General features: G+C 38.3%; 1 protein-coding gene across 1 annotated transcript in view; it reads left to right on the plus strand.

Annotated features, from left to right (window-relative positions):
• The window catches only part of nbas (NBAS subunit of NRZ tethering complex), a 241803-nt gene that overhangs the window by 117040 nt on the left and 108659 nt on the right, over positions 1-16104 (plus strand). Inside the window, exons 40-41 of the mRNA XM_038276549.1 lie at positions 2470-2546; positions 4455-4592. Of these exons, the coding sequence (XP_038132477.1) occupies positions 2470-2546; positions 4455-4592 (215 nt within the window). The remainder of the gene's footprint in view (positions 1-2469; positions 2547-4454; positions 4593-16104) is intronic.

A 16104-nucleotide genomic window follows, 5' to 3' on the forward strand; every position in this document is an offset into this window, starting at 1 on the left:
AAATTGGTCTTAAATGTAACTTCATGAAATTTGCAGAATCTCTTGGTTGTTTGAGGGAGATTAGGTGCTTGTGGGTAAACAGAGTCAGTATTGTTTAACTTAAACAATTTTTCATTGCTTTATCTCACAGTTCAAGATGTAACATTTGCAAAGATTGCAGCATGGTCGGCCCTCTTCCTCACACCCTGCCCCCGACTCATCTCATCCATCTTAGCCATGGAGCCCATGTGTGTTGGAGTTAGGGATAACAGGGGAAGAATAGGCTCATACTGCTAATTAATGTATCCTCACTCGTCTCATGGCAACGGTAATTAATGATGGATCACTGCAGTGGTACCAGAGAGGTAGTATCATGTCCAAACATCAAGGCCTCGCTGTATGATGGATCACAGCTGCTCCACAAAATCAATACGACAACAAAAGTAGAGAGCAAACATGTGTGTATGAATAACGATCTCTGGCCAAAGAGTGGCTGTCTGTGTTCACATACCTGCTTTACAAACACACAGGCTTAGCCATAACCAAGCTAATCCTATCTCATGGTTCCTCTGTCTTTCAAATACATATAAAAGTCACCTTCCCATCGGAGTTGGTCGTGAAGCACGACGTGTTGCGCAAGAGAAATTCCCCTCTGGACGACATCGTCCCTGATAACAAGCTTCGATTAATGACTGCCAGCAGGCTGTCCTCAAAAATTAAGGCTTTTAAGAAAACAAATGCACCGATTTTCCACCTGCCCCCTGATAAGGTGGAGGCAATTAATGACATGGATGAAAATGGACTCAATGAAATTGAGGTGCCAACACACAAGTCCTTCATGCGAACAGACACGAAGATGCACACTTTGAACTACACACTGAGCTTTAACACGTTCCTGCTGATTTGTGAGCAGGTTCTGATCACTTATTTTTCAGCTATACGTGCCACGTTTAGCTGACATAGATATCCAAATGGATGTGTGCATTGTACCAGCCTTGTCCCATGCCCCCCTCTTCTCTGTAAGGTATCTCTTTATCAGCTTTCCCCTTCATCTCTCTCTCAAGCAGAAATATTGCATGCTTAAAGTCAGGGTTATCTACTTTTAGAGAGAGTGAGTGTGTGTTTACCCCTCTGGTAATTCCTGTCCCGATGGTATCTGTAACTTTAGAGAGGCGTGTAATCAGCTCATTCTGAGGTGTAGCTCATTGAAACCCAGGGGGTTGAAGAGGAGAAGAGTGAGTTAAAGGAGGAGGGTGGGCTCACTTCTTAAGAGAGCTGTTATGGCTCTTTAAGCGTCCTCCGCCCCTGCACACACACACTCGCACAGAGGGGTTTCAGCTGAACATGTCAGCCCCTGAACGCTTCTGTATGAATGCACACATGCACAGCGGTGTGTATTTTGTTCTTCAGAGCATGTGTCTTCCTTTGCCCCTGAACCTGTCTCTCAGCCAGTGTCCATGCTCTGCTTTCTTCTGTCTGTTCCAGTTAGTCTCCTGCTCTTATCACAAACACAAGGCTCTTCGTCTTTGTGGACTACAAAGGGATTTTGTCTGCTTCTCTCTGTTCACTCCTACTGTTTCCTTTGTTTGTGAATCAGTTCTGGAGTGATTAATTAAGCGCATTTGTGTGTCAAGAGTTGTTTATATTTATGTGCAGTGGTAAACTGGAAGAATGGCAGACATGTTTTGTTTACTTTGTGATTACCCTCTCTTTTTGCTAGGCATTTTAAAGGAGATATTAGTTTTCTTTTTTACTTTCTATTTTAAAATCAAATTCTTTGAGTTTTGTGTTGTTGACATGCTAAGACATAGAATCAGACAGTTGTTTTAGTGTTGCACCCTTTTGACCTTCTGGTTACCCGGTGATATAATAAGTTTAAAGCCAATATAAAGATGATTGATTATTTTGAAATATTGTTTTATTCTGAGATCATTCAATAGTTAATATCAAAGAAAATGTGTTTGCTAAATGTAAAAACCTTTTTTTCAGAGGCTGATCTGATGTAATAAGGGAAATAGGCTTACCAAACTAACCAGAACTGATTTGCCTTAATTTGTCATCTTTTCAACATTTTTAAGATGTAGGGACGTTTTTAAGTTGCATTTGGTCCAGAACTAACATCATCCCTGCAAATAAATATCTAAGAGTCAAATATGGTTTTGTGGTCTGGGCCTTGATCCACATATCTTATTAAGATATTGTTGAATGACCTTAAACAGACTGTTCCTGCCTGAAAGCCTTCCAGTATGGCTGAATTACAACAGTCCTGCACAGCGATCCAAAGACACATTGCCAGTTATCTCAGACATGTAACTGGTGCTTGTTGCCATAATCAGTTGCAAAGGTGGTCATTAGGTTTGGGGCAGGACAAGGAAATGAAAAGGACATTTTATTTTTATTTGCCGATATGAACAAGTGCTTGATGAAGTTAGCTTCTCATTTAAAGTCTTTTCTTCTCCTTCCTCCCCTGCTTCACTTCACAATTTACAGTTTTGCTGCAGCTGGCCAACGATGCATTTCCCAGAGACATGATGCTGGCTCTGTCCTACTTACTGGCGCTGCCTCAGGTACTTGCACAGGTTAACACACACACGCATGTTCTAGGGGCAAGGGTCATGCTTCTGTCCTTTAGTGAGACTCTCATTTAAAATAAAGTCTGAAATCTAATACAGAGACTCTGTACACTACCTTTCAAATGTGTCTTTACAGATGCACATTTTTAATATTCCTCCTTCCAAAACAATTAAAAACAATCCACTGTACTTGGTTTCCAAGTTTGAAGACGTTTCGCTTCTGATCCGGGAAGCTTTTTCAATTCAATATGTCAGGAATAGCGTTGAGTTCGAGGTTTCATACAGTTGACCAACAAAGTCTAATATTTCTCCTCAATATACCAATATTTATACATATATTCTGTTGTTTATCAGCTTTTAACATCAAGAGAACAAATATATTTGCTCAATAATGATTGATAATCAGATAGGAGTTGCTTCTGGCCACAGTTTTCTGGACTTTAACTGGTTCTTATTACTGACTGATCTAAACCGTTGTATTGGAGCTCTGGCTGTATTTTTATGATTCTTCTACTAGAGGGTAACCTCTGTTCTACTCTCTTATTTTTTTCAAGCCTCCATTTGGCTTTTTTTTTTCAAGGATTCCTTTGTTCATCTCCATCCATCTTCCAGTAAAAATCTGAATATGTTGCTGCCCCTGATAAGAAAAGGATCCTCACAGCATTATGCTGCAATCATCATGTGGAACAGTGGGCTTGTCTTGTTCAGGGTGAATATTAGAATTAGTTCTATATGGGCAAAAAGCTACATTTTTTCCCCCTAATCAGACCAGAGAACAATTATGAGGTGCCCCACATGAACCCAAGTCTAATTAGAAATTGGACTCCTAATGGCCATCTCTCAGCATTGGCTTAGCTCTTGCGTCACTTTTATTATGGCAAAGTTTTTAGATCTAAGTCTTTTCAGATCAACAGAGACCTCCTCTTGAACAGAGGGTCCCTGAAGCTTCAACAGACTAAACATGACTGCTTTATGTAAGAACAACATTACATTTTTTATATTGATGCCACTTGGGGCTTGTCAATTCTTGCTAAATCTATATCCCAGTTTGTCATTGGAAGGAATTAAAATCAAAGTTTTCTCTAATCACTCTTGGTTTCATAGCCATCAGCAGCAGGTTATCAATAGGATGGAGAGTTGAGGAAAGGACTTACAAAATGCCCCACGCCCTCCTCGCATTGAAAATGCTTCTGAAGAATCTTGTTCCAAAAGTGCTGAATAGTTTCATGGTCAACAAATCTTTCCCAGGGACCATTGTCTTTAAATCTCTGTTAAGCTCTGTGTTTTTATGACTGTGCACTATTAATGAAGTTGTATTACTTGATTGAATAAGTATCTAATGGGTGCAAATCTAACACAACTGGACAGACTTTTAATTTGCTATTTTTAGGTATTAACTATTTAAGTATTCTCAGCTAGTATTCCTTAACCATTATCTATTTTATTCACCTCTGCTCTTTACACTGCTGATTAATAGGCAAATGCGGGTAAAAAAGCAAAATATTTTTTTGACAAAATTATGTTTTATTTTACCCTAGATTAATTAATGTGGCTACAATAGCATGTTGGGATTTGAAATGCTACTCTGTAAGCATGTGAATGTAGCACAGATTAAAGCTGGGGAATGCATGGGAACCACCATATATTAATTTTTTCCTTTTTTTATTTTTATTTTTATAAGAGGCATCTTTTGTTTCGATTCCGGCACAGTCCCACCGCTAACAGATTACAGTGGTCTGTAATCTATGAGGCAATTCAACAGTTAGAATGGGATTATCGAACTAAACTGTATCACACATGTAAATCAAAATAAATTTTATAAATTAATGTCCATTTTACTGCTATGCTAATGATATTATGTTGAAACTGTTTCCTCTAACATGTGGTCTCTAATACATGCAGGTTTTAGATGCCAACAAGTGTTTTGAGAAGCAGTGCCACTCTGCTCTGTCACTCCAGCTGGCTGCCTACTATTACTCCCTGCAGATCTACTCCAGACTAATGCCCTGCTTTAAGGACAAAAACCACACTCTCTACCAGGTTAGTACAATGACTTGAATGAGTGTAATAAATGCTGATAAACATTAGTAGTTTGCTAATAATTTAAATCCCTTTATTGTCCCACAATGGGGACAATAGCCTTCTCTGCATTTAACCCATTCCCTTTGGGAGCAGTGAGATGCCATTGTGTGGCACCCAGGGAGCAGTGTGGGGGTTAAGGGTCTTGCTCAGGGACCCATAGTGTAGGCTCTGGGGATCGAACCGTGTAGTTGCAACCTTCTCAGAGCACAAGTGCACTGCTTTAACCACAAGGCCAACACCTCCCCATTTGAGGTTTGGTGTCATTTAAGTAAAAAAAAAAATGTCTTCATGTTTTTGATGATTGTTCCAAAACATTTTCTCTTCAAAATCCATCACTTCTAAAAATCTCAAATTTCTTCTTTATATGAGTATAAACAGTGTCTCCCTTACAATTTAGGTCCTGGGAAGTGCAGAGTTGTTGAGAGGGTTTTTTATGCAACATCTGTATGTTTATCATTTTCTTCATCTTTTTAATCATATTTTTATGCAGCTTCAGTCAAATTTCAAACTGATCTTCAAACGGTGCTGGGATAAGATTGAGCTTGGTTTGGAGAAGCCTTTTATCGGAATGCACATTGGATGAAAGCGGGACTTTAGTTTAACACTTCATTTGCAGTAAAGAGCACTTATTCAACAACAAGCTGTTTTTTTTATGTATTTGTTGATAGATTACACACTTTTGACTAAACAAGCAGCTTATCATAAAAATCAAGGTAAATATTAAGGAACTAAAACAAAGTTATATTCTAAAATTCAAACCAGTCCTAAAATAATTTTTGGCCTGTTTTTAAATTTTCAGAGAGCCTATAGTTTTGACTACAATCCTTGGACCTCTAGAGATGAATATAAATCTGGGTTGGCAGTAGCAAAGACCTGCTGCTAACCCAACCTTAAACCCCTACCTGGCACTATTTTTAGGGGTTGTTTCCTGCTCCACTTTCCAACCTTCTTCCCCTTCACTTAATTTATCTCCTTTTCCTCTCTCTACTGCTCCTCATCCCTCCTGTGACTAGTGTTACACTGTCTTTCTGCATCCACTCTATGAGGCTGACAAACATTGGCCCCCACAGCTTCTTATAACTGTGTATAATTTACAGGGTAGAAACACGATAAGGAAAACGCTAAACACACAAACAGCAGGTGAATCAATCAGCTGGTTGTTGTTTTTCTTGAGGTGGTAGAAGTAGCTATAGATTAAAACAGGGTGTACCTTTATTAAAATCTGTTCTTGAATTTGATCACAGAGTCTTTCTTGAATGTTTTCTTTTACAATAAAAAAGTCGGTTTATTAGGTCAGCCAGTACTGATATACATTTATTCATAAATATTTTATTCACAAAACAGATATGCATGGCACTGTAAAGGGCGTGTACCAGCAAAAAATTTGATTTTTACACTGGCTGCAGCCTGCATAAAGTTTATTTGCTTTACCCATCTCTTATCCTTTTTCCAGCATCTTTGCCAATTCAGCTGGGTCTTGCTTGTTTTTTGTCTTTTCCTATAGGTAGCGGCTGTTTGTATCTCACCTGTAGATTGAAGGCCTAGCATCGGTGTAGCAAACTAGCTCTATTATAGGGTCGAAAAACCACAGAACAAGTTGTTGGTCCAGCTTAAAAACAACAGAGCCAGCCATTCAGGAATGCTCCTGAACCCCCTTATGACCACCCTGCCCATGACTTCTGAGGTTAATCAGCTGGTGGACTGGGAATCTCCTGATCATAAGTTTTACTTTGCTTATGGATGGGTGGATGGATAGATGGATGCACGGATGGTTTTAACACACCAACCTGTTTTCAGAAATCAAGAGGCAGATCCAGGTTCAATCCACATGTAGAATCGAGCAGATATCCAAAGACAGGTCAGAAAAACAGATCAGTAAAGGAACAGGCAGGCTCAGAGGTCCAAAGGCAGAACAGGTCAGGATCAGACAATCAGAACACAATTAGGTATGCTAGAGAACTCTCACCAAAGGCTTGAATAATCTGGCACTGATGTCTGGAAGAAGGCAGGTTAAATGGAGACTGGACCAGGTGACACAGATGGACAGTGATGGAACTAGACGGAGCTAGACAGGTGAAAGGAATGATCATAACAGTTCCAGCCAGATGTGATAAAGGACAGCTGTAGGCACTAATTAAGAGAAAACGTTATGAGTTTCATAGACCATTGGCTTGTTTTAGGAGCAAATTAATGCAATAAAGAACTTCCTTTGCTTTGAATGTTAAAAAAGAATCATTCATAAATCTTGTTATTTATTAATCATTACGTGTAAAAGTTATTTTTTTATGTGTAGATCCAAGTAGTTTAATTTTACTGTATGATCTGGTAAACTGTAAAGTGCCTTGAGATGACATGTGTTGTGAATTGGCGCTATATAAATAAACGGAATTTAACTGAATTCTAATTGCTAGATTTTTTAAAATACTTTGATAAATTTTTTTTTTTACTTTGATTTTAAAGACATTCCATTTAATATAAAGCATAAATAAATCAGTTTTGACTGAGATAAAAACAAAACACTACGTACACCAGATAAGTGGAGGCGAGGATAAAGAAAAGGGGCAGTAGAGTTGTTAGGGGTTGATTGGCATGTAATAAAGGATGAGACCGCTCTGACCTTTTTCCTGAGTGGTTTGGAGCTCTCGTGGGTTTTCGTTCAGGTAGGAGGGGGAGGTTATATGTAGAAATAAAAGAAAGAAGAAGAAAAGAGGCCAGTAGAAAAAGTGGATAAGTGTGTCCCAGTTGACAGTCAAGGTCAGTGCTGTGCACTTGCTCGTCCCTACCCACACAAATACAGTGACAAGTCACAGCCAAAGCTGCACACACGCTTTCCCTCTGATGCACGCAGTCTTCCTGCATCTTAATGGCAGTAATCGCTCCCCAACCTTCTGCCGCAAGTAAAGTTCAAGTCTATTAACTTAAAATATATATACAACCTTTCTCCTCTTCCCCTCTCTTTAGTGGCTCTACTTTTATTTTTTCATTATCAATTTTCTTTTAGCATTCACTTCCCGTTTTGTGGCTTCAGTCTGCTTAAAAAAGCTTGAGGGCTTCTATGTTGTTTGAGTTCTTGCTGTCCATCAGTTTGTATCAGTGTGGCTGATGCAACTTCATTTCAGCCTTCCACCGTTGTTTTTTTTTTTCTTCACTCTTTTGACTCTGTGCGCTCTATGCAAGACAGTAAAACATATTTAGTTCTTTAAACAAGGCTTAAAATAATTCAAAAAGTACATAAAACAATCAATAAATCCTGAGCTTATACTTCTAGGAGAGATTAACTGATCAATTTTTTCCCAATGCAGTCCGATACAGATATATTGGCTGAGCATATTGTGTGCTATCCAATACTGATACGATACCACTGTTGAAAAACTTAAATGTGTGCACTCTGCAAAATAATCTAATGAACATTGCAATCATAAAATTGAAGTCATTGGTGCAATGTAACTGTTAAGCTTAAAACAATTGGATTAATAGTGATTAATTGATTATTGAAATAACCGTCAACTATCCTCCATCCAGAGTGGAAAAGTTTATTTTCACCTGGTTTGTTTATGTAAAAAATATTATTTAAAGGTATGGAGGACAATCTTTTATTTCCGGGTGGATCATCAAAATAAGTGGTCCTCCTGTCAATCATTCTGGTGATAAGTATAGATAAGGCTTTCCTACATGCTCGTCCCCAGTTAGCTATTTTTTTCTGCGCATGCGCACTTTAAGGCTTATATTTGTGGTGAGCTACAGTTTTAGACAGTCATTGAAGCTCACCTTTCTTTGAAAATGGCCGAGAGTCATAAGAGAAAAGTGTCTACGAAGTGTATGAGAAGGAATGAAAGGCCACAGAAGAGGCAGATATATCCCGGAATTATGGGGTTTCCAGTCACAGCGGCGACTAATAAGAAAGATGGCACAGGCACCGCACGTTGGAAGAGGAGTTATGTGGCCAACAGGGAGCAAAAAGTAGTAGTCTGTCCAAATGGTTAGTTAAATAAGTTCACTATGAAGTCCACCATATAGTCCCTGCTCTATATAGTGATTTAGGGGTTAAGGCAGACTTTCAGGCAAAGTAACCTTGCAGGAGCTATGACAAGAGCAACTTTTAAACAGAGCGTACACGAGGAGAAATGGGCTTGTGCACACTTTCACGTGCGTTTAATAGGCGATCCCTCTCAGGAGTGGGTACAATGTTCTGCATGTGCATTTTTTTAAAGGGGTCATAGAATAATTAAAAAAGGGTATTTGGTGCTGGTCCTTAAGGCCTCTGAATAGGGTGTTTAACATTAGTTGGGCTAAAAAAAATGGCATAATTGCTGTTCTATGCGCCCTAATGGTTTAAAAGCCCTAGAATGAAACGACAGGTTTTCTTCCTTTTATGGTATGCTCATGAATATTTAGATGAGCTGTGCGCTGATTGGTCAGTTTACAACGAGGGAAGCTACTGAGCAAAGACGCATTGCAACAAGCACTCACTCCCTGAAACATTTAAATTGTTGATATGGTAGGGTGACCGGATGTCCTCTTTTTCCTGGACATGTCCTATTTTTCATACCTAAAAAAATCTCTGGGTAGGAATTTCATAATCGTCCAGGATTTTAGTCGACTACACTGCATGGGGTTGAACTTCTCTGTACGTCCATTTCACCCACTATTGTTATTCATCTGACAATGTAAACTCAGTTTTGCATCCTGTGACCACTTTAAAGCTTGAATATAGTGTTTTTAATCATGGCCATTTTCTATTGCCTTTCAGTAATGTTCAGCACTTCCTCTCTACTCTGTTCATTACCTTTTTTTGTGCATTTTCCATTTTAGTCCTCTCTATTCACAGTACTATCTTAGCAGTGCATGGCTTACACATTTGTCCAGTTCCTTTAGAAGCTTTATTGCTTTCTCTTATCTTTATAGCGGCATGTATTTTACATTTTGTGATACTTAATTTTAGATAAGTATGGCAGGGTGTATCTATTTTTATACACATGCTTTTTGCTATGTGAATTAGGCTTGCAGAAGAGAACATGTCACATACCCATGTGTTTCCTGATACATAGTGTTTGGGGTGTCTACAGTGAGTGTTCCTGCAGGCTAACATGTTGGTGTGGATTTCAGTCTAAGATCAGCTTTCCTGTGACTGCGGATGTCTGTTTTTGTGTGCTGCAGTGTGTCAAGCTGTCTCTGAGTGTTTCCCCATCTCTTTTTGAAGAGCAGCAACACTGTGTGAATGACTCTTGTGCTTTTTCAATTCTCTAGTGTCTATCGCATAATTTCATACCCAGTCAATAAGATGCCAGACACTCGAGCTACCGAAATAATCTATTTGCAAATAGGAATAGAAGCCTCTGAAAAAGATGAATTTCCATTGTTTTTAAAGCTTGTGTATGGTACCTGTGTATGTGTATGGTACCTGTGTAGTCACAAAGAGTGCTATTTACATGCAATAACAACTCAATAAAGAGGCATAATCACTTACATATTCATGAAAAATATGCTGGTATAATATTTTGTTGGAATGTGAGCTTCAGTCTCCTGCAACACTTTTACCTCAAAGTAAAGGCAATCAATACTTTGTGCTTTTTGCTGCATTCACTGCTGCGATTTCTTGGGGGCATGTCTTTACTACAGTAGCTTTGCAAACCTAGAGACCAAATGTTACTCATTTGTGTGACATTGAACAAGCTCGGTCAACCTGGAGTCATAGCATCTATGAACATTAATGTCTTACCATGCGGTTGTCAGTTAGATTTAGGTTTTTATCTTGTTTAGTTCCAGCCATCCATTTTAGCTTGTTCCCCTCAGCTGCAGAAAAAGTCAACCCACAGTTCATCATGTTCCCATGTGAACTGTGGATCTCTGCAACTATTCCAAAGTCTCCGCTGGCTTCTCAGCTTCTTAGATAAAACCCATCTATACTTGACTTGTAGGTTTCATATAGTGGGTGAGTAGGTCTACAGAAGTGCATTACTTCTTCTATTTTCAGATGATGGAATGAACAAAAGGTGTTTAAAGTGTGGGATACTGTTTTATAGCATAACTTTGCTTCAAATATGTCCATAATGCCTCCTTAATGTTCCCCTTGACTTTTTTCCTTCAAATTGACTGGATTAATTTTTAACCCATTTAGTTGCACTATTTTTACATTTTGGTCATCTTTGGACATTCTTAGATTTATTTTGATTTGAAAACGTTGAATTCTGCCTAGTTTTTTTTTTCCCTGCATCTATGCAGAAAATCTGGTCAGAATAACAAGATCTAAGTCTTTGTCTTTATTTAGAAAATTGTTTTAACAAATATCACAGTTCTTTTTGAAGTGCGTACCAACCAGACTGATACGATGTATACAGAGCACATCACTCTAGTGAAGAGCTTTTAGGGCTCGATTTCAAAGACGGGACTAACGGGGTGAGAACCGATTAGAACCAATCAGATTACCATGTCTATGATGCAAAAACTCTAAGCAACATGCTTTGTTTTTGTAAGTTTGTGATCCATGAGACATGTCAAGCCATCAAAGAAAGTTTTTTTCTGACAGTTTTTGCCTAAAATAATCTGAGGATAAAAGGTGTGCTATACTACATTCCTAATATTCATTGCAACATTGCTCCATCGCTAGCAGAACAGTGCTGCTGCATTATGTGTAATTCTGGCACTGAGATTCATGCATCCTAAAGTCCCTCCTCCTGTGCTGTAAATAGCCTGGCCAGATCTGGCCGAAGTCAATGGCGATTTACTAGACTGATTTACACTCAATGTAATGCAGTCTGGCTGGCAAGGCCTGTATGACTTTTAAAACTAATTCATTTGTTTAAGATATAGTTATATTTTTGGTTGTATCACACAGAGGGAGGAATATGTAAGGTTAAAAAAAAAACAAAAACAAAAACAGGACATGCTAGACCAAAAGTCTTTCAATCCATTAACTTGCTGATCTGCTTAAGTTTAGGGATAATAGACTGTTTAGAGTTAAAATATAATTGTAATCTAATTAAGTAAAGCAGGCAGTGGGCTATTCTTCTTTAATATTATATATAGCTCAGTATCAATATTCTATGAGCCTGTAATATTTCTACTGAGTGGAATCTGTTTTAAATGGAAAGATTTTTGGTCCAAGCGTTTAACCCAGAGGTACTTGATTACTAAAACAGGATAAAAAAAAAAGTTGTTGGCTAATTATTTTAAAGAACCAACTTCTGTTCATTTATCTACATCTAATAGGAAAACTTTGTCTCACTTTCCTTTTTTCCTGTTTATTGTTATTAAACAGTTTTTTTTTTAGTTTTGAATAATATTTGTTCTTGGCAAAAAAAAAATAAATACAAATGCCTACAGCTGTAGAAAAGAAACAAATGTGCTACATGTATTTTTGAAATATTAACCTTTTATTTATTTTAGTTTTTTGCCCCTCTGTGTTTTTATACAAGTCAACTGATGGTAATTGTATGTTTACTTAGTAATTTACTTCAAAACCATGTCATGTTAAGCAGATAACCTGCAAGAAATTATAAAAGCCAAACTTCTGCAAATCAGCAATACATCTATCATGCCAATATTTTACAGCATCAGCTTATAGCTTGTCACCTTTTGCTAAATATATGGAGAATTATACTCCATTTTGTTTTTTGTTTTTAATTGTAACTGTGCACCAGCACATGTCTGAATGTTAGTTTTCTCGTATCCTCTGTTGACTTTTAAACCTTTCTGCTCTTAACTTTCCTATTTGATTATTCCTTCAAGGCATGAATGAGAAACATACAGCTTAGCGACACAGAGGCTGAGTTTCCATTACTCCCCAGGGCATAATGAGCCACTTTCCACTTGTACACAGGGGGAGTTTTCATTAAAGTGGCTAAAGTGTTCATTTGTGAAACAGATCTGCTCTTTGCTATAACTTTGCTGTATGTGGTGTTAACATGGTGTTGCAAAATATTTTTTGCAGCAAAACTGTTTTTGTTTTGGTCTTGATGAGCATTTACCTGCCATTATGCAAGTTTTATTAATAATCTTTATTAGCTTGTGTTTTCTAGAGCGTTTATTATGGGAATGTTTTGTAGATAATTGAAGCTGTGAGTGTTATGCTTCTCTAAGGCAATATTCGGAGTAAAGAGATGGAAATTTTTAACCACACATTTATCTTTTGCCTGCAGCTGCAATTCTCTCACTTATTGGAGCATTGATTTCTGTCAAGCATTGTGCACTGCTGTACATTTAAAGAGCAGATGGCACATAAAACATTAATGACTCTGGAATACATCCTGCTTTAAAGCATTTGGGACCTGTGCACATATTATTACAAAGTTAGTTTTTTTAGAATTAAAGGCAACGCATCATTAATGGATTTGCTGGTCATAGCATTAAGTGTTAATTTTTAAGGATTCATTTCACCAGGAAGCTCTGAAAGGATGAAATGAAAAAAAACACAGTTTAAAGTAGTGTTTCATTATTGCAGTCACTCTAGGCATTTTTTTCAAGGGAAAGTCTTAGTAGGATTCAAAATGCTGATTGTCAGAGCTGACCTTGGAAGTGGCGGACCATTGAAATAGGGGTATGTTATTGAATTGACCAGAATAACAATGATAGAGTAGCCTTCCACACAGGTGTTTGATTATTATTCCAACTTCGATTTTTTTTTGTACTTGTACAAACTGTACTTTCAAACCATGGTCATTAAAAGACAAAATTTTACTCACGGATGCCTTTTAAAAAGGAGTAACTGTAGAAAACTCCCTATTAGACAGTGATAGACTCTAAATGCACTGCTGCAGTTGATTGGAAACGTTTGGCTCTAAGTAGTTTCTAATTCTTTAATAGAATCCACAGCATTAACTCCACTGAATCTTCTGCTTGTCCTACTCATGTTTTATTTGCGATCACTCCCTTTCATGGTGTTTTATGACCCACAGCAGAGTCTGTTTATGAAGTGATAACACCCCCCCCCCCATCCGTCTTTCAAGTAATTATGTTCACGTACTGGATACTCTATTACATTATTAGTGCTAATGACTCCACTGACCATGAAGCTAAGTGTTAGACATTACATAAATACAACTCATTAACATTATCTTGCAACATAATATTGCCTAAATCTACATTTAAGCCTTGTATTTCTGTTCTTAAAAATACTTTTATAAATTTCTTATTTCTTAATTTAGTGTCTTTCATATTTAGTCAATGTTGATACATCCAGAACTTTTTTTTTAGGGTATCTCTAAACTCAATAGACGCTAAGACTGTTTATGCTTTTTCGTATACATGGCCACCTACTTAATGTCCTAATATATTAGTATCACCTGTGGAGAGGCCGTATGGATGCTGTTTGATCTATCTGTAAGTTCAAGTCCAAATCCAGTTATGAATAAATTGTTTGCACTAATAAATTTACATTCCTTGGCAGCAGACCCCTGAATGTCTGCTGAGTATCTGTATTTGCATTAAGATAGATCAATACCTCGTGAAAAAAACCACTCAGACTTTTGTGGGCCAAAGGTTTTCTCCTCTTTTGCAACCTTTGACCAATTTCAATGTAGCCTGAACCCATTTGCTCTCTAAAGGCTGTTCAATAAGGAATGAATGATGTGCAGTAATTAACATTTTGTAATAAAAGGAGGAGAGATGTTTTACCATTTGTATGAGAAAGTGGTTCCTGTAAAATAGGGTTTAAATATTTGAATATTTTGGCAAAATGATTAAGTTAACATTTAAAGCTGCTCATAGAATCTACACTATATTGCCAAAAGTATTTGCTCACCCATCCAAATTATTGGAATCAGGTGTTCCAATCACTTCCATGGCCACAGGTGTATAAATTCAAGCACCTAGGCATGCAGACTGTTTTTACAAACATTTGTGAAAGAATGGGTCGCTCTCAGGAGCTCAGTGAATTCCAGCGTGGAACTGTGATAGGATGCCACCTGTGCAACAAATCCAGTCGTGAAATTTCCTCGCTCCTAAATATTCCACAGTCAACTGTCAGCTGTATTATAAGAAAATGGAAGTGTTTGGGAACGACAGCAACTCAGCCACGAAGAGGTAGGCCACGTAAACTGACGGAGCGGGGTCAGCGGATGCTGACGCGCATAGTGCGAAGAGGTCGCCAACTTTCTGCAGAGTCAATCACTACAGACCTCCAAACTTCATGTGGCCTTCAGATTAGCTCAAGAACAGTGCGCAGAGAGCTTCATGGAATGGGTTTCCATGGTCGAGCAGCTGCATCCAAGCCATACATCACCAAGTGCAATGCAAAGCGTCGGATGCGGTGGTGTAAAGCACGCCGCCACTGGACTCTAGAGCAGTGGAGACGCGTTCTCTGGAGTGACGAATCGCGCTTCTCCATCTGGCAATCTGATGGACGGGTCTGGGTTTGGCGGTTGCCAGGAGAACGGTACTTGTCTGACTGCATTGTGCCAAGTGTAAAGTTTGGTGGAGGGGGGATTATGGTGTGAGGTTGTTTTTCAGGAGCTGGGCTTGGCCCCTTAGTTCCAGTGAAAGGAACTCTGAATGCTTCAGCATACCAAGACATTTTGGACAATTCCATGCTCCCAACTTTGTGGGAACAGTTTGGAGCTGGCCCCTTCCTCTTCCAACATGACTGTGCACCAGTGCACAAAGCAAGGTCCATAAAGACATGGATGACAGAGTCTGGTGTGGATGAACTTGACTGGCCTGCACAGAGTCCTGACCTCAACCCGATAGAACACCTTTGGGATGAATTAGAGCGGAGACTGAGAGCCAGGCCTTCTCGTCCAACATCAGTGTGCGACCTCACAAATGCGCTTCTGGAAGAATGGTCAAAAATTCCCATAAACACACTCCTAAACCTTGTGGACAGCCTTCCCAGAAGAGTTGAAGCTGTTCTAGCTGCAAAGGGTGGACCGACGTCATATTGAACCCTATGGATTAGGAACGGGATGTCACTTAAGCTCATATGTGAGTCAAGGCAGGTGAGCAAATACTTTTGGCAATATAGTGTATTAATGTTAGGCACTTGGTGTGATCTCTGTTCTACATGTGTTTCTGACTTCTAAGTATAGATTTAGCGAGTGTTGATCAATATCACTATTACCTATTAGTCGGCATACTGTAGTGTTTTAATTTAGGTAATTATATTATTTAGTTATATCAAAATGATTGTCACTGACACCCCTATGCTCATCTTCATTACAATTCTAATTTAAATATTTGTAAATAACTTGTTTCAGTAATTATAATATAATAACATATAACTATGAAAAGGTGTTATAAAATCCAGTGTAATGATAGAAGTCCAGGAGGAAATACCTATTAACACAGGAATGTGGTACAAATGCAAACTTTTATAGTTGTTAGCTACTACTTCTTGGAGTTGTAAATTAATCCTGTGTCAAGATCTATGTGATACAACTGTGCTGAAAATAGGTTAGTTTGTATGATATTTTCAACAATGAGCACAGATTGCCTTATAAACCATAATAGAATAGTTGGACTGTAGTTGGTTAGACTG

Source organism: Cyprinodon tularosa, unplaced genomic scaffold, assembly GCF_016077235.1.
Source record: "Cyprinodon tularosa strain WSP-4 unplaced genomic scaffold, ASM1607723v1 ctg125, whole genome shotgun sequence".
In the NCBI taxonomy this organism is placed as follows: Eukaryota; Metazoa; Chordata; class Actinopteri; order Cyprinodontiformes; family Cyprinodontidae; genus Cyprinodon; species Cyprinodon tularosa.